Source organism: Bos taurus, chromosome 4 (assembly GCF_002263795.3).
Source record: "Bos taurus isolate L1 Dominette 01449 registration number 42190680 breed Hereford chromosome 4, ARS-UCD2.0, whole genome shotgun sequence".
Lineage (NCBI taxonomy): Eukaryota > Metazoa > Chordata > Mammalia > Artiodactyla > Bovidae > Bos > Bos taurus.
The window spans coordinates 44,906,771-44,927,116 of NC_037331.1; the positions used below are offsets into that span (position 1 = coordinate 44,906,771).

At 36.7% G+C, this 20,346-nt stretch overlaps 1 protein-coding gene across 6 annotated transcripts in view; it reads right to left on the minus strand.

The window, feature by feature from the left end:
• Positions 1-20,346, minus strand: part of RELN (reelin) — a 558,501-nt gene that overhangs the window by 253,970 nt on the left and 284,185 nt on the right. For all 6 annotated transcript variants that reach the window (NM_001206458.2, XM_005205336.5, XM_059885396.1 and 3 more), the window contains one exon: positions 15,749-15,800. In NM_001206458.2, coding sequence (NP_001193387.1) covers positions 15,749-15,800 — 52 coding nt within the window. The remainder of the gene's footprint in view (positions 1-15,748; positions 15,801-20,346) is intronic.

Genomic DNA, 20,346 nt, shown 5'->3' on the forward strand with positions numbered 1-20,346 from the left:
TTATCTTCCAGAAAGAAAGTATGTATAGAGGTTAGGAGAGTGGATGGTGAGGGCATGCTATTAGGTTCGTAATCTGGGATTTGACACTTTTTAGCTGTGTGAATCTTGAGCAAGTCACTAATCTTTACTGTGTCCAGTCTCTATATTTGTAAAATGTGAATAATAATAATAAAATAATAATAAAATAAAAAAAAAATAATAATAAAAAAATCTCTTCATAGAACTGTTGTGAAGATTAAGGCATTAACACATGAAAAGTGCTTAGAAAACAACTCCGGTCCACACTAAGAAATTTCAGGTATGATTCAGTATTTTTGTTTCATTTCATAAATTCATTTATCCCATAAAAAGGAGAAAATATTTGTTCATGGGCCAAATACTAAGCTGAATCACTACTTATCAAATAATTTAAGGCATGTTAAGGCATATATTCCCTCTTCAATATATTCTTTCATTTTGGGCTATTTCCCAGCTCTTTAATGGAAATGCTGTAAGTGCAATGTGGAAATGAAAACTGAGAACCAAAAGAGTTATCTTCCTGTTTGTTAGCATCATTGGTAAATGTATTAGAGGGGAAGAAAGGCAACTACTTGATAAGAAAAAGAAGGCGCTCTGGGAATAAGATAGCAAGACATAACAGTATAAGGAGACATACTTCATGAGGTCTTTAGAATTGATAGAGTGGAAATTTGAGTTTGCAGTGCCTAACATCCAGAGAAAACAGAAAATCTGACCAGTTAAAGTTTTAGCAGCAGCCACAGAGGAAAGAAAAAATTCCAATAATTCAAGAGAACAATTGTAGCTGCTTTGAGCAGTTAGATACTACTCTGAATGCTCATTTTATAGGTATGGAAACTGAGGCAAAGAGAAGCTAAGCAATTTCTCAAAGCCCAAATGTGATTCAGAATTGGGCACACCAGAATCCATGCCTTCAACCACTTCACTATACTCCTTCTGATGCACAAAGCACACTTAAGAAAACAAACAAATACTGCTTGATTTTCACATGGTTAGAACATGTGGGGACACGCTTCTGTGCTTCTACTTCTACTCTGGCTCCTGCCTTGAGCCATATAGCTCTGTTTTGGGTAAAACCTAAAGGACTGAACCACCTCTAGTTCCCATATCAGGTTCACTTGGAAATCACTTTCTCTGCAGGTTCCATGCCCATTCTTCTCCTTCCCCTGCCTCCACAGTCACCCAAAGCTGCATACCCTTCTGCAGATTTACTGAATCTATGCCTTTATTTTACCTTCACAATCACCTCCTTAAATCATCTCTCACATAGATCAGTGTGATAACGTACTATCTGAGCGCTGAGAACAAACACAAAAGGTATTGCACTGATAAGTAATTTGCTTTAATTACTGATAAGTAATTTGGTCATTTGCTTTAAAAATCCATAGAAAGTCATTTAAAAGAGATTAAAAAAAAATACTTGTATTCCAAAGAAGTAATATTCTAACATTTCCCAACTCAGAAAACTTTAATTATGTGGAAAACATTAACCTGATACAATATTACAATCAGGATTAAATTTAAAATAATAGTGTAATCCACATTTGTATCCTAAATGACAAATTATATAATAGCTTATAAATCCGTTTCTGAAATAATTATTTTACTAAAAGGAAACAATAAATATTTACAAATGTAAAACAGTGCCTAGTACTTGTTATTTAAAAATAAAGAAGAAGAATGGCAAAACTTATTTCTATAAGGCTGTTTCCTTTACTGTTACTGTTAGAGAGATTCATCACTATGGTTGTAAGAAACATTTTTAGTAATCTCAGTCTGACCTTTGAACCACTTTACTCATTATAAAATTGCAACTAAAATTGGTATCAATTTTTACTCCAGTGCTCTATTTAAATAGTACCATCCCTACTATAATTTACAAAACAATAGATAAGCAACTTTTCACTTTTGTTATAGGGAGTCAGGTCAAGATGATCAATCTAGCAATCAATCAACCAGTGAGTCAACCAATTATTAAAAATACTTCTGTCTGAGGTACATGCAAACTTAAAAGCCTAGTTATTTTCTCATGATTCAGTCCCACTTCTATTGACTTTGGTTATCATTCAGGAAAAGCCAGGATATGTATACCCTTTGAGTAGCCTTCCCCACTTAAGCAGTAAAATAACATTCAGAACTGACATTTACATAGGCGTGGGCTACCCGTTGGCAGTCCACATGGCTCTTCTGTTGGCTCTTCTTTCTGCCAGGTTAACTCTTCCACAAAATTTAAGCCTCTGATCAATGGTTACATCCTTAGCGGCCATCCCCTGGCCACCTCCAACAAAATGCGACCCCTCATGTGCTGACCCCGATTAATTTTCTTCATGCATTCAGTACTCCCTGACATTTATTTGTTTGATATTCATCAGCATGTCAGCCCGACCAGGGCAAAGATTTTCTTTCATGAACCCTGTCTTCCCAGTGCCTTAAGAGCTGCTTCACATAGAAGAGGAGCTCAGAGAACAGTTGTTGAATGAATGAAATTTAGGAAGCAGTTGTCGGTTAAACTCTAAGAAGAGAATTTTTTGGAAATGCAACGGTATCATTATCATTACTGTTGTTACTACTGGCTCTTTTGCAGCACTTCTTTTCAGCAGGATAAGGATATGGAGGTGATTCATAGCCTCTGTCCACCAGCACAGAGTCTGTCACTCTTCTGGGAAGAGCCAGAGGGGGCAGCACATTCGATCACTCATGCTGAGAATTGCTTGGGTAACAACATTACATGGTTTGGCCGATGTTGCTTTTCTGTTCCTCTACCTAATATCTTTCCCTGCTAGCAAAACAAGCTACAAGTATAAACTAGCTACCATTGGTTGAATAAAGGTAGAGCAACTACTTTGATATTTCTTATACGGGCCCCCTGAACTAAAAGAGGCAACATCATAACCATGTTTTTAGATAAAATGTATTCCTGGTTAACTCATAGTTCATTCTTTTCACCCAGTTCTAGGATTAAGGGTCACAGTGGGAAGACATTTAAGAGATCATGAAGATGAACGTTCTTGCTTTACAAACGAGTTGTCAGGGGCTCACTAAGGCTCCATCAATTACCTAAGTTTCTGTGGCAAATTCAGTTGGCATAGAAGTGACTACATGCCCTAACTCCCAATCCAGTGCTCTTTTCCCTTCCCCATTTACATCAACAGCAAAAGTTGTCATATGTAGAGGTAATTTTAGAATATGAACCCAAAAGTAAAAAAGAAAAAAGTATTTCAGGTAGTTAATAAAAATGTTGGATTTTCTTATGTTTGTGGTATTGCCAGTTTCTAAACATTTGTAATGTGTTGTGATTTCTTTTCTCACTTTAAATAAACATTCACATTTTTACCTAATTTTGAATGTTCAATTTTGTATTCTTTTCCTTAATGACACTCTAGCCTTCACGCAACTGTGTAAGCTTCAAATGTGGACCCACAAAACCTGATCCCACCCCTGTACAGAGCATGCCCTGCAGTGTGTTCCTGAATTTCACAAATGTCTTAACTCATATGGGGTACCAAACTCCAGATTACATGGTTCACCTTCCATTTCGTTTAACATGGCACATTTACATGACAAATGTGTTGTAATGCAAGACAATAATAAAGTAAGAATATATGATTCTTGAAACTATTTCTCTTCTCTTTTTTTCAAGCAGATCTGGCTCAGTTAAAATATTCTTAAAAGGAAATGATCATATTACAACTGGATGAGGATGGATGAAATGACTTGACGTAATTGTTTGCTTAAATACTTCCCTGGTAGCTCTGATGGTAAAGCGTCTGCCTACAATGCAAGAGACCTGGGTTCAACCCCTGGGTCAGGAAGATCTCCTGGAGAAGAAAATGGCAACCCACTCCAGTATTCTTGCCTAGAAAATCCCATGGACGGAGGAGCCTGGTAGGCTACATTCCAAGGGGTCGCAAAGAGAGCAACCGAGGACTTCACTTCATTTCAATTGTTTGCTTACATAACAAATAAGCCATTCAGTTTTGGACAGTGTTGCAGATGAACCTGAATGAGCCTCAGGAGCTCAACAACACCTGGTCAGAACCTGCAACTTCCAGGATTTAGGGACTGCTTCTGTGCAGTGCTGGCCGAGAGGATCTTAAATGGCTGTTAGAGTTTACAATGCCAAGAATACACAAACACATGAGCAAGTAGCAATTATGTGCTAATCAGTGAAGCCCATATTAAGCGCACTGAAAACCTGTTCATTGTTCAGTAGCCCATTAACCATAATATATATGCACAAAGGAGACTGCAAATACCTTCCAGAGCCAGGAAGTTTCCCAAAATTCACACATAGACCTTTTCCTTTCTTCCCATTTCTTTTGGGTGGTTGCCATAAAAGTAAAAACCTTAAAGAATAGCTTGATTTAGTATAAAATCAAAGCCACTTAAAAAATAGAAATATTAGTCATTTATTCTATTAAGAATTCAAGAGTTATTGCTCACTTTCTCAAAATAACATTTAACATATTCACAATCACTTAAGGTAAGATAAACTTTAGGATCCAAATTACTGACTGATTTAACTTACAGATTTCAGAAAGGTAACAAGGTAAATACACCACAGAGTATGTAAGATCACCAGCAAGTCTGAGGCACTATCCTATAATGAAACATATTAATATTTCTGCACTTAAATATATGAAGATTCATATAAAGTAGTATAAGATTATAAATAGCCTTAAATTACTTCAAGTCTTGCTGCCAAATGAATTCAGATCATGTGAGGCTTTGCCATCAGATAAATTAAAAAAGAAAAAGTTCTGTGGTTTTTCTGAGTGTTTTTATACTATGGAATTACAGATTAAGGATTGTGAGCCAATATCTCCTGTAGTCCTCTCTATATCTTTTTACTTTTATAGCAGAAGAATAAATCAATTGGTTTTAGTCTCCCAAGACCTGGGTAGCTTTATTTTTATTTGGTTATGCCCTTCTCCACAAAGCCCAGGACTTTTCAAAGTAAATCAGAACAGAAACAATAGAAGGAGCTACTCCCTCTTGGGGGTTTGGTAGTGGTTGCCGGGAGCAGACTCTTTTCCTCAAAGCGCTGCCTGAAAAACAAGCTGCCTTTTTAAATGTGGCACAGGGCCACAGAAGGAGAGAAGTGATCTTGCAGAATTTATGGATTGGGGAGAAGCACTGCCAGAAATCATGCCTCTAGATAGTGGAGTGGGGCCCATAAATACTGAGGCTTGAGGAGTGTCTGGACAGAACCCTGCTGAGAATTCTTGCAGCCCAAGTGCTGCTGCTGCTATTACTCAAAATTCAGACCTCAGAGACAAGCAGAGTCCTAGACCTGCGTGTAAACAACAGCATTTGATACAGAAAGATCATAAAGTGATGAAATGGATGTAATTGGACTTCTTAAACTCCCTGCTAGGACTGGAGCCAATCTTAGCAGAATCAACACATCCTTTCATCTTTTCAAGGTAGATAAATGGAGGAGAGGGGTATTAACTAGAGCTTGTAGTGAATGGAAAGAGAAAAAGAAATGAATGGGGAACTTTTAGAGAAGCTTTTAAAAGCCAGACACTGTAACTTCCAGGGCATATTACGTTCCTGTAGGCTAAGGCATTCAAGAAAGGGACTTGCCTCATTCTATAATGTGAAAAATGCGACGAGCAAGATGAAGACATTGGTATAATAAGCAGTTCTGGCAATTATCACTTTTTTTTCTTTGTCGAGAGAAACTTGTTTTTTTTTTTTTGGCTGCATAGCATGTGGGATCTTAGTTCCCCAACCAAGGATCTCTCTGAGGAGAGATTGAACCTGTGCCCTGTGCATTGGAAGCATGGGGTCTTAACCACTGGGACAATCAGGGAAGTCTTCCCATAAGAGCGATTTGTAAGGACAGTACTATTCACTAGGGAGTAAACACTCATTGTATCCAAAAGAACAGAGAAATACAGTAAAAGTTTATTTGCTACCTGGCAATTCTTCAGAGTAATTCTGCTGCAAGCAAGCCAATGGGCCATTATTATACAGATGATCAATATTTTGATATTTTCACAAACTTCTGCTCAAATATTTCATTAGAGGCAGCTGTGAATGTTTATTTTCCAGGAACAACAATGATGTAGAACAATAATTACATTATACTTAGGTTTTTATTTCCTTCATTACTGAGTCTCCCAGAAAAATCCTAAGGGCATTAGCTCTCCCAGCCCATGGCATCAAAACAATCTGCTTTAAGTAGACCAAATCTTTGTAATATGGCCAGTCTTGGAAGTACTACCTGATGAACAGGACCTAAATTGTGACTCTTGGTTTTAAGCAGATAATGCTGTAATTTCCAGGATAGCCAGTTTCATATATTTTTTAGATTTCATGTTTGTTTTATTCCTCTCCGTGTAGAAAAACTAAACTTTATAAGATTATACATACCTGTTCATACTGTCTTATAAGAGGACAAACTTGATTACAGTTTTTACAACATTTATAAATGAATGAAGCAGATTTATATAATAATGTGGCACACCTATATAAATCTGCTTCATTCGTTTATAAATGTTGTAAAAACTGTAATCAAGTTGGTCCTCTAGCAGTGAGTTAGCTTCTCACCTGATAGCCTTTGAAACAAGTTGTTTTTGTTACTTATTACCTTCATGGACCGCAGGTATCCACAGAGTACGTGGATGCTGTTCTTGGCTGATCACCAGTCTCCCCAGCTCCTCTGAGGCATTCTTGCACTGTTGCCCCTATGTCGAACCCTGCCTACACTGCCTGCCAGGCAGTGCTGCTTCAGGCTCTCACAAAATACAGGCTCAGCTTGCCTGGCTTGTGCCTGCACAGAGATAGCAGCTCATGCTTTGTTGAAGCTCACAGACTATAGCTAAAGGCAGGGAAGGGAAAAATGGTTACTGTATCGGATAATGCTTTGTGGCAGCCCAGGCGGGAAGCATCCTGGGGCTTCTCAGTTCCAAATGACAGGGATGGGAATTGTGACTGAAAGGATATTACTTTAATTAGAATAGTTCCATTCTGTATGAGAGGAAATCCTTGAATTACTATTGGATCTGTCAAGAGCAAGTGAATTCAATTTTGGTAAAATATGATGACCAAAGTTGACCAAAATCATTATTTTATTAGCAGAAATTGTCAAGTCAGAGAAATCAACATGTCCAAAATCTTCAGCTGCCCCAAAAGATCAATTAAGCATTATCTGAATATGAAAATCTAGAATTTATGTCTATACCTTGGTTTTGCCCACCAAGAAATAACTTTTGGTGGAATTCACCATTTTTTCCAGTAAAAAAAAAAAAAACATATTTCAAGGACAGTGTTGTAAAAAGAACCATTATATGAAAGTAAATTTTCCATTTTAAGCAACTACTAAAAACTGAAAGGATTAAGAGAGGGAGGTCAAAGTACAGTAAAAACTCAAATATTCTACATTCATGCTATACATATGCTAAAAATGTTTTGTTTTAAAAAAAAACTTTATTATTAAATGCAGAAAAAGAATCAGGTTTTAAAAGCAACTTTTCTTCCCCTTCTGTTTTATATTAATTTTTAAAATGAAGCTACTAGCAACAGGTTTTGTTTTGACTGACTTTATTACGAAACAGACTATTTGACCTACAAGCCTTTCTTTTTGAATAAATGTGACAGTATGTGATTTATTGTACTTAATATTTTGCTCCTTAGTCACTTCCTTGGCTGAAATTCCCAAATCTCATTAGGTGACTTCTTTCAGTTTATGGCAGATGGACAATGACCACAGGATATAAAATGAACAGCTGTCCTCCTCCCCTTTGTACCTTTCTCTCTTTCAGCCCTATCCCCATTCCCTCACTTCCAAAATATTTGTATTTTTTCCTTTTGCCTGCCACTCCTATAAGGGACCAATTCTCTCCTAATTTATGAAACACCATGTCATTTCCAACCACTTTTGGGTGCTCACCCTTTTACAAATTCCCTCCCAAGACCAACACAGAGGTTTCATCAGATGCTATGTTGGGAAAAACATAAGGAAGGGAAATGCAAAATGTGTCAGGCTTTGCCAGGTTCCCTGCCAAGCAGCCCTCTCTTCCTTGGGGTGGAGGCCTTAAACCAAGCCCTAGTGCTCAAGTCTGGCTCATTTTCTAGTAGGACTATATCCACCTTTGAGAGCAGGTGTTACATAACGTCCTTCTCCACCCCCAACAATCTGGGGACTCAGCATTACTACCCTTTTGTTGTTTGGGCTTTGACCTTGGCCACAAGGTCTTACAATGCCCTCTACCTCATCTCCCAGAAGGGGACCATCGCTTTAACCTTCCCTGTGATGCTGATACTCCAGGGTGGTACTAGTTGTGAGTAAAATTATACCCTAAAAACAAGAGGACACTTGTACACTCCTTACTCTTCAAGGATCATTTAAGCTAAAAAGGATGAAAGTGGATGTGCACAAATGGCCACAGTATAAATCAATGCTGAGTGAAATAAGCATCACAAAATAAAATAGAGGAAGTGGGGATTCAGAGATATCAGGGTGTGGTAATGAGATTTTTTCAAGGAGGAAAGACTATTTAGTCTATATTAATGATCAATTTCTTCTCATCCTATTGTTCAATGTTTTATCCCTTCTAAAGAGCAGGCTTCAATAAATATTAGTAAAAAATATTTATGAATGAAATATTAACATTTATCTTTTAAGCCTCATCAAGATGAGTGACAATAAAATATTTCAAAAGGGAAACAGCATAGTATCTTTCAAACTACTTTAATTCAGGTAGAGAAAAGTCTTGTTATTAGTTTTAATAATGCAGACATAATTAATTTCAATAACCTTTGCCAGAACATTATATTTAGTAGCATCTTACAATATTTCAGAATATTCCCTTTTATTACTTAAGATAGGGCTTAGGAACTTGGGGTGAGGTAGATTTGAAAAATATATAAAGTTCATATAAACTGGTCTTCTTTGTTTTGTTTTTAATTAATTTTTTTAATTGAAGGATAATTGCTGTACAGAATTTTGTTGTTTTCTGTCAAACCTCAACATGAATCATCCACAGAAGAAGCAATCAGCCGGAGAAGGCAATGGCACCCCACTCCAGTACTCTTGCCTAGAAAATCCCATGGACGGAGGACTCTGGTAGGCTGCAGTCTGTGGAGTCGCTAAGAGTAGGACACGACTGAGCGACATCACTTTCATTTTTCACTTTCGTGCATTGGAGAAGGAAATGGCAACCCACTCCAGTGTTCTTGCCTGGAGAATCCCAGGGATGGGGGAGCCTGGTGGGCTGCCGTCTATGGGGTCACACAGAGTCGGACACGACTGAAGCGACTTAGCAGCAGCAGCAGCATGCATATATCTCCTCCCTTTGAACCTCTCTCTCATCTCCCTCCCCATGCCACGTCTCTAGGTTGATACAGAGCCCTATTTCAGTTTCCTGAGCCATATAGCAAATTCCTGTTGGCTATCTATTTTATATATGGTAATGGAAGTTTTCATGTTACTCTTTTCATACATCTCACCCTCTCCTCTTCTCTCCCCATGTCCATAAATCTATTCTTTATGTCTGTTTCTCCATTGCTGCTCTGTAAATAAATTCTTCAGTACCATTTTTCTAGATTCCGTATATATGTGTTAGAATATGATATTTATCTTTCTCTTTCTGACTTACTTCACTCTGTATAATAGGTTCTAGGTTCATCCACCTCATTAGAACTGACTCAAATTTATTCCTTTTTATGGCTGAGTAATATTCCATTGTGTATATATACACAACTTCTTTATTCATTCATCTGTCAATGGACATCTAGGTTGCTTCCATGTTCTAGCTGTTGTAAATAGTGCTGCAATGAAAAATGGAATACATGTGTCTTTCAGTTTTGGTTTCCTCAGGGTATATGCCTGGGAGTGGGATTGCTGGGTGATATGGTGGTTTTATTCCTAGTCTTCTAAGGAATCTCCATGCCGTCTTTCATGGTGGCTGTATCAATTCACATTCTCTCCAACAGGGCAAGAGCGTTCCCTTTTCTCCACACTCTCTCCAGCATTTATTGTTTGTAGACTTTTTGATGATGGCCATTCTGACTGGTGTGAGGTGATATCTCACTGTAGTTTTGATCTGCCATTTCTCTAATAATGAGTGATGCTGAGCATCTTTTCATGTGTTTGTTAGCCGTCTGTATGCCTTCTTCAGAGAAATGTCTGTTAAGGTCTTTTCCCCACTTTTTGATTGGGTTGTTTGTTTTTCTGATATTGAGTTGTATGAGCTGCTTGTATATTTTGGAAATTAACTCTTTGTCAGTTGTTTCATTTGCTATTATTTTCTCCCATTCTGAGGGCTGTTTTTTTTCACCTTGCTTATACCTGACATGCCTCTTGAGAAACCTGTATGCAGGTTAGGAAGCAACAGTTAGAACTGGGCATGGAACAACAGACTGGTTCCAAATAAAGAAAGGAGTACATCAAGGCTATATATTGTCACCCTGCTTATGTAACTTATATGCAGAGTACATCATGAGAAATGCTGGGCTGGAAGAAGCACAAGCTGGAATCAAGATTTCCGGGAGAAATATCAATAACCTCAGATATACAGATGACACCGCCCTTATGGCAGAAAGTGAAGAAGAACTAAAGAGCCTCTTGATGAAAGTGAAGTAGGAGAGTGAAAAAGTGGGCTTAAAGCTCAACATTCAGAAAACTAAGATCATGGCATCTCGTCCCATCACTTCATGGCAAATAGATGGAGAAACAGTGGCTGACTTTATTTTTGGGTGCTCCAAAATCACTGCAGATGGTGACTGCAGCCATGAAATTAAGAGATGCTTACTCCTTGGAAGGAAAGTTATGACCAACCTAGACAGCATATTAAAAAGCAGAGACATTACTTTGCCAACAAAGGTCTGTCTAGTTAAGACTATGGTTTTTCCAGTGGTCATGTATGGATGTGAGACTTGGACTGTGAAGAAAGCTGAGTGCTGAAGAATTGATGCTTTTGAACTGTGGTGTTGGAGAAGACTCTTGAGAGTCCCTTGGACTGCAAGGAGATCCAAGCAGTTTGTCCTAAAGGAGATCAGTCCTGGGTGTTCATTGGAAGGACTGAGGCTAAAGCTGACACTCCGATACTTTGGCCACCTCATGCAGAGTTGACTCATTGGAAAAGACTCTGATCCTGGGAGGGATTGGGGGCATGAGGAGAAGGGGATGACAGAGGATGAGATGGCTGCATGGTATCACCAACTCGATGGATATGAGTTTGAGTGAACTCCGGGAGTTGGTAATGGACAGGTAGGCCTGGCATGCTGCGATTCATGGGGTCGCAAAGAGTCGGACACGACTGAGTGACTGTACTGAAAGGCATTTTCATACCTTAATCTGTAAATATAAAACATTCATGACATAGTGCCTTTACTTTGTTTAAGGTGATTAAAAACAAATGAAAAAGCAGTAAACACACACACACACACACAAACATCTGTGTGTGTGTGTGCATGCTAAGTTACTTCAGTCATGTCCTACTCTTTGCAACCCTATGGACTGTAGCCTGCCAGGCTCCTCTACCCATGGGATTCTTTAGGCAAGAATACTGGAATTGGTTGCCATGCCCTCCTCCAGGGGATCTTCCCGATTCTGGGATCAAACCTGCAACTCTTGCATTGTAGGTGGATTCTTTAGCACTGAGCCACTAGTGAAGCCCAAACACATACTTATAAAACCCCAAATCTTTAGGATATTCATAAGTAAAACCAAAGAAAAAAGGTATCAACTCTATTAATTATGAACAAATAAAAGATTCTAGCTAGTTCATTAATAACAAACTGATTAAACACATGGATACGTATTTTTTGTCTACTGGCTTCACTAAAAGCACAGTTTATTGGTGATTCTCTGTTTTCTTCTGGATTATTTTTTCCATTGATTGAGGTCCTCAGATCACTTCCCCCAAATCTCTTGACATGAAATGTCTGTATCACATCAATTTAGCACTTGGTTACATAATATTACAGATGTCTCTGTAATAGTTTCTTGTCACTCAGGCAAGAAATATTTATGAGCATCTTCTAATTTTGAGTCCCTAGGGCTGAGGGCTAGGGCTGAGAATAACATGATGGACAAGACAGATACACCTCCTAAGCCAAAAAGTTCTTCATGATGTATGTTTTTAAAATGCTTTACCTTCAATCCCCACTTAGCCAACAGATTCTGTTAATCTGGAAAAAAGATCTGGGCTAAATTGAACAAGTATATTCTTTGGCAAGCTCGTGTTGAGTAAATCAATGTAGATTTATATTACGGAAGGGACAAATCCATTCTTAACACAACTGATCTTTCTTAAGAAAGATCACCCATATTAAGAATTAATTTCATTATATTTCTTTATTGCTTAAGAGAGAAAGAGGTAACTTTTCTGACCTCTACTGCCTATTTAAAACTCCCAGCTGATGAACATGAACTCTTTAGATGGACACAACTATATGCTACATTGCTCATAGCCTTCCTTAGCCAGTCTTTCTGCTCCAGGAAAGAACTCAGATTCCCATTTTATGCCTTGCTTATGTCACTCTATCTCCTCAACTGGAAAAACTTCATCCTTTCCAATGACTCATGTTGTTGACTTTCAGGAACTCTCCTAAGAAGCCTTCCTGAATCGCTTTACTCTGCAGGACCTAATACCACAGGGACCTGACACGTCCATTTATGTTTACAACAATCTAGCAGTTCTCTAGAGGTTGCATGCTCCATATGCATCTAAAGCCTTCCACCACATCACTAAGCACTACTATAAAATATTGTTTTCTCACTTTTTTGTCTTTCCATAGTCAACTTTAACCCAGAAAAGCCCAAGGAGACAGCAAAATACTCAGTGAGATTCTGTTAAATGAATAACGAGTCCAAAGCACTACTAGCACTTCCCCTGGACCCAGGATCCTGCTTAGGAAAACAGAGTTTGGAGGAACCTGTAAAATAATGGTTTGCAAGGGCACCATCTCAAATTTTTCTTCCTGTCTCAGAGGAAATCTAAAGGAAATAGGTAAGTGCCCCTAAGGCTACAACCATAAATTCCACCAGTTGAATCTAATGAATCAAGTGAGGATTGTAGCAGATCGATGCCTAGCACAGAAATGGATATGAGATCTTTCACTGAAATGGAAAAATGAAAAGTTGTTCTAAGAGTATTTTAGGACATCTTTCAAGACAATTTAGCTATTGATAACCTGGTAAATTTCAACTTCAGGACTGTGTTTTCAGGATGTTTTAACTTAAAAATTCATTTGGTGAAGATAGTCTGTAATCTATGTATGTGTGTGTGTGTGTGTGTGTATGTATATGTGTGTGTATGTATTTAGAAAGATACACTGGCATAGCATTGGTGCTAATAATTGACATGGCAAGAGTTTATTAAGACACTTCTTAGTAATTAAAGACAAGATACTTGGAACTCTCTTGGATAATGCTTATGATGTAATTAAAAATGTTTACAAGAGCAATATAAAAATATCAAGGCAATAATTTATTCAGTTGTGGTTGTATAGGCATAATTTATTATTGAGGCCATAAATAAAGACAGAATCCCCTAGAAAGTGGTCTATATTATATCTGAATCATCACGATATACAATGAAAATTTAACATCCCAGAAGACTTCTTAAGAAGTGACTCTAAAGTTTCACAAGACACAAATAAATATAAACGTTGAACTGTGTACATACTGTGTTTTTTATAACACACTTAATAAAAATTTTGAACAGAATATAAATGCAATGCTACTAGGCTGAGGTTGCTACTTTGGTATTTGGTCACTGTGGGGCTTGTAAAACTCAGGATGAATATATACAATTATGACGTGTCTGTAATTTCTGTGTGTGCCCCAGTCTAGTCCTCACACCATAAATACAAACAGAACAATAGTACTCCAAGCACTCATCATGAGATACACAAAATCATTTCGGAAAAGTTCTGCTTATTATACCTATTTACCACACAACACCATACATCATATAGCTAATGGTTTGCCACTACACTGCTTCTCAGCCACCTTAACACTTCTTAGTTCTCAAGAATTTTTATCCTCAAAATGTAGTAAGCAAATTCCCTGATGAAGTCACTAAGCAGTAAATTATAATTTATTTAACTAAATATTTTGTCTCATTCCCATACAATGACATGTTAAAATTTCACTTTTCTAGTTTAAAATTAGAAGTGTATTTTTTTAGTTACAAACTTGACATCTATCTATCCATCTTTTTGTAACTCCTTGATTCTGTTACTCTTCCAGTCTTCTAGCCTAGGATTCAAATCCATGCTTTTTATAATACAAGCAACACTCTGGCCTGCTGGGCTATAACCCTCTGACTTGTGGAGAAATCAATGATTCTTGCCAAGTTACATTTTTTGGGTCTAGTCTCAAGCCTTTGGGTATGGTGCTTCTTCTGGGCTTTGGGTCTCCGGCACCAAACTCTTTATTCTCTGATAAACATTCCTTTCTCAGCTACTGAAAGGTGAGGAAATGAATCTATGCTGGCTCAAAAGTATACTCCTTACTATTTACAAAAAAAGATCTTTTTTCCTTGAAGGAGGGATAATTTAATCAGTGCTGGATCTCTGCTACCTTGAATACAGTTTAAATATAGTAGAATTGTGAGCATGTATTTTAAAAGAGGATTCTCTTGTGTTCTTTAAATGCTTAAAGATAATATCTGAAATTAATATATTAATTATTATTAATAAATGCTCAGACTATTGATAAATAAAAAAATCTAGCTTATATTTTGTAATAGTAGTATAATGAATTTAAACACATTTGTTCTGGTTAAGAATCTCTAAGTTACACTAGCCTGTCATGCTACAGTTGAAAAAAATCCTGCTTCTGTAACACTACAACTTCAAAAAAATTAGCTCTTTTTTCTGATTATAGAAGTTTTATATGCTCATTATAGAAAATTTATTATATACTTGCTAATATATCAAAAAAAACCTTCCTACCAAAAACCTTATTATTTTTTTGTTAATGCTTTCCTTATGGCCACATAAGGACTTCTGAATAGTTAGCAAATTGTTGGAGGTAATGCTATCAATGTGAGAAGAGAAGAGTCCAAATTGTACACAAGCAGGTTCACAGTATACCTAACAGAAACTTAAAGGGTGCAACCTGAGGGAAAAATGACAACTACATGACTTAAAGAAAATTGCTCTTAGGAAATCAACTACCGTGGGCTGCAAGAGCGCTGTTCTGCAATTAGGACTAGAAGCACAGTGAGAGAAACAGCTCTTCCGCTAGTGGTGGATCCCCAAAGATATGACAGTGAAGATGGTCCAAAGTGGAGGGTGCCATCTCAGAGGCATGGCTGTCAGCAGTCCTCATGTCATGGGGAGAGGCCAGGAGGTGTCCATGTTATAAAACCAAGACCAAAAATTAGCCCCCATCTAGAAGGCAATATCTTTCTTTACTTAGAATATTCCCTTTGGAAACACACATGTTATTTATTAATATACAACAATTAGTAAGGTCATTCTGTGTAATATAATATTCCAATACACTCAAAATCCACATGTAACTACCTTTAAAATGTTTTGGATTACCTGGATTGTTTTTACATGCCACTTGCTGCCAGAGAGAAATGAGAACAGCATTTAAATTTTTTTTAAATTTCACTTTAAAAATGTTTTAAATTATTTACTGCAGTGTTAAGACTTACTTTTCTCTAAATCTAAAAGCATTTGCACCATAATCCTGCTGGAACACAATGATTAAAACAAACATTTCCAGTTAAATTGCTTAATTGCTAACAACACTTACCAATGGAAAACTGGAGGACAGAAGCTGTTGTTGTATTAAGGCCTGTGGTAATCTAGAAAAAGGAATATACCAAAATCAGACAAGATAGAAAGCAGGAGAAAGAGGCAAAAGATTCAGGAGGAGGGAGAGTGAAAATTAAGAGGATGGAAAGGAGCCATAAACAAAGGTTATATTTATCCAGAGATTAGCTTGTTTCTGTCAATATGTTTTGTGTTTCTCTGGGAGATCCTCACTTAGGCACTCCCAGTACATTTTTCAGGGTCTTGTTTAAAACTCTTTTTAGTGTAATTTACCAGGCATTTAACACAGCCCCCTCTACTCACTGCACCCTTCTCTCATTCCTCATCAGTAGGCCTGGGGCCCATAAAAATGTCATTAAAAATTGACCAAACAAAAACTGGGGCCAAAATTAAAACATATGAGAAGAGTAGGAATATTTTGAAAAGTAAATAAAATTACAACAGGTAAAAGATACAGAAGTTTTTTGGAGGATGATAAAAATGTTCTAAAACTGATTGTGGTAATGGCTGTATAATTTTGTGATTAAGGTGAAAACCTTGAATTGTATACTTTAAATGAATGAATTGTAGAGTATGAGGATTATTTTTCAATAAAACTGTTACCCCTCCCCCAAATAATCAAATTATAGGGGTAGAAATACTCTTCCAACACATTGCTATTATTTTCCTTTAGTTTCATGAAAAAGCATGCCTAAATAACTTTCCCCTTTCTGGAAAAGGAATGGTACCTTATTTAATTTTAAATAAATTAAAATTTATTAAAAAATTATTTTTTTTCCATTCATTCATTCTATGGAGCAGTTACTTTGACCCATACCAGCTCAAGTAAGGTGAGAAATAAGGTTCTCATTTTCTTTCTTTTTTCTTTTGGTTCTTATTTTCAGTGACTCTTGTTGGGTTTCTGATCCCATGAGCTAAGGTAAGGGATGCATCCTATGACTGAACCCAATAAAATAGGAAGTGGATAACTATGTTTTAAACATGGCAGAAGGAGTAGTCTTCTTAATGTCATAATAATACTCTTGGACTTTGTAGCCCTCATACGATGGAGTCCACCATGGCAGAAGGGTTAAGAGATAGCCAGTTCATGAATCACTGTGGGAACTGGTGGACAAACAGTGAATAAGCTTCTTGAAGTGCCAAAATTCAGCTGAAATGTGAATATCAAAAGATCGAATTGTGCTTTCCATTTCTACAACACAATTTGGAAAGCGGTGTTGGAGTGTATGTTTTAATTATGTGGCTTTAACATTCATGAAGAAACAGAAAAGATAACAAAGGGGAGGGCAAGAGAGACCTTTTTATAAGTTGTCTAGATATCAGTATGGCTATCAGCTCCTAATTTGTTTTTACCATTGCAAGAATCACTGGTGTCAGGGTATCAGATGAAATTATCTATTTAAATCTTTCACTGTCACAGATTATTTAAGAAAAAACTGGCCCACCATGTCCAGAACTCTGTTTCCTATTTCCTTCCTCTCAGCAGAGTCATTAGAGAAAAATGCACTAATAGAAATTTCTTTAGATAACAAAAATACTAGCTCCTTTTTTTCTTTAAAAGAGGTTAGCAGACATTTGGTCCTGTCCAATATGTCCAAAAGACATTTGGTCCTCTACAAAAAGTCCATAATATTTGGTCGTGTCCTAAACCATTTAACATAAACCAAACAAGCTCATGGACATTTTGGATAGACCAAATCTCAAAGACCTTTTGGTATCTACCAAATGTTTCAGAGAACAAATGTCTCATGGATGCCTTGGACAGAACCAAATGCCCTACAAGGTTAAAAGAAATCTGTTTTTTCCCTCCCCCATAACTTTTAGAGTCTATTTACCCTCAGGGGTTTCCACTTGGAAAATCTGATCTTAAAGTCCAGAGAGGCACATGGAAATTTTTAAAATTTTTCACAAAAACTGAATGAATGCTCTTTTCCTCCTCTGATTTTATGTAACTGAGTAATTCCCAGATGAGTTATGAAATACTCTTGAATGTAAGTTCTTTGAAACAATGGTATGGCATTATATAAGCTAAAAGCACCATGGTTATTGCTATTGCTAGTGCATTAAATATATGAGAGTCTTTGATATTTATCCTGAGGGTGTAATAAATGGTGCTTGTGTCACCTGGATGATCAAGTTTCACAGTTGTGACCTCTGCTAGCAAACAGTAAATCACTCGGAATAGTGCCAAATTTCAAATTACATGTGCTAACTGAGGGTTACCTTAGACTTTGATTAGTCATTGATTTCATTATTTGTTTTCTTCACCAGGGAAGCTAAGGACTATTGGAATGATTGACTCTCATTCCTTTACCTTGACCTAATTTAGTTTATTAGTAAAATTGTCAGCTACAAGAAAGGATAGGAAAGATGAAGAGGGGAAAAAAAAAACCAATAAAGCACTGCCTATAAAATCTGTTCACCTATATTTACATTTGGGTATTATAAATTATTTATTATTCTTGAGTTCAAATACATAATTTCAGTCTGCAAAGTTATTACATCAGCCATTCTGAAAACTAAAGAACCTCTTAAAGAGATTTTGATGATTTTGCAGCCATGAAATTAAAAGACACTTACTCCTTGGAAGGAAAGTTAAGACCAACCTGGATAGCATATTGAAAAGCAGAGACATTACTTTGCCAACAAAGGTCCATCTAGTCAAGGCTATAGTTTTTCCAGTGGTCACATATGGATGTGAGAGTTGGATTGTGAAGAAAGCTGAGCGCCAAAGAATTGATGCTTTTGAACTATGGTGTTGGAGAAGACTCTTGAGAGTCCTTTGGACTGCAAGGAGATCCAACCAGTCCATTCTAAAGGGATCAGTCCTGGGTGTTCTTTGGAAGGAATGATGCTAAAGCTGAAACTCCAGTACTTTGGCCACCTCATGCAGAGTTGACTCATTGGAAAAGACTCTGATGCTGGGAGGGACTGGGGGCAGGAGGAGAAGGGGACGACAGAGGATGAGATGGCTGGATGGCATCACTGACTCGATGGATATGAGTCTGAGTGAACTCTGGGAGTGGGTGATAGACAGGGAGGCCTGGTGTGCTGCGATTCATGGGGTCGCAAAGAGTCGGACACCACTGAACGACTGAACTGAACTGAACTGATGAATATCAGAGAGAGGACTTTTTCACTACCAAATCTCACTGTTCTTAAATTATGAAATAAACTCCAAATTATAGAAAATTAGTATGTTCACCAAATGAATCTGAAGAATTCACTGCAGGCTGAATCTGTTCATTCTACACTTCTTCCCTATAAATTTGTACTGAATTTAATCCTGTTTTAGCCCAAACTCCTCATTGTAACTAAAACACATTTCCAAATATGAGAGAAAAATTGAGTAAATAATTTATTTTTTAAAAAATGGAGAGTAACATAACTAATTTTATTTTAAGCTCTGAGAGAGCACATTTTCTCTTAGAGGAATGGGTAAATGAATTCCTCATTACTTTCAATTCAGACTAGCAAAATGAATCAAGTTAGCGCCCTCCCTGAAACATGGAGACTTCACTGAGGTAATGAAACACGTGAGGCTTGCGCAGTAGAGCAGCAGTGGGAACACAAATGCACAGTATGCCCATGTGGTAGCAGATACCTCCTCTCTCAGGCTTTGTCTTTTATTGAAATGAAATAGCCATTTGACTAAATTCGTAAAATGGAAATGCTCTTTTAGGCATTTAAAAAAATTAGGCCTACCAAAGTTCTTTGCCTTGATCTATGGTTCCTTGTTTCACAGTTTCAGTAAGAACTGGATTTATGAAAAATTTTAAAGTATACATATGTACTTTTAAAAGTGATATTTGGGGGCTGATAACTTTCATCAGTTCTCACGCACAACAGTTTTTACTGGATTCAGTTTTGAAGTGAAAATATTTGAATTTTAGTGGATAATAGCCTGTTAACTGACAACTGAATTCATCACTTTTCTTTTGATTGATCTTTTTTCTGTAAACACAATTTAGATACAATATATATTTTTGCTCCTGGGATACTAATACAGTATAAAAATAACTGGAAACTGGAAGTTCCTAGTGTATAAAATGTAGATGTCATTCTTTGTTAACGAATCTTCATTTTGTTCCCTTTAAGTCTACAACACAACTCATATTAGGGAAATACTTATGATGTAAACATAAATCTGTATATGTTTTTTCATTTCTTGGGTGAAGATAATTATTTTGAATATTTTCCTTCTTGGTTGAAAAGCTAATCTTATATTAATTATATAACACAATTCAAAACTAGCCCACTGAGTATATAAACTCTAATAGTCAATATACTGGAATATAGTGAAATTATCAGACTTAAATATATATAGCATCAAATAAACTAGATACTTCAGTTTCTATGCTACAGAAATATGAATTCTGGCATTATATTCTTAGATATGTTTATTTCTCATTAATTAGAAACAAAAAAGAATTGGCCAAGCATTTCCTGAAATATTACTGAGTGGGGAGAACATTCTACAATGGTCATTTATTCTAAGCTCAATTAACTATGACAAAAATTTAATTTTGTTTTAAGGTTTATAGATAATTAATTCAGTCATAGTATATTATTTAAGAT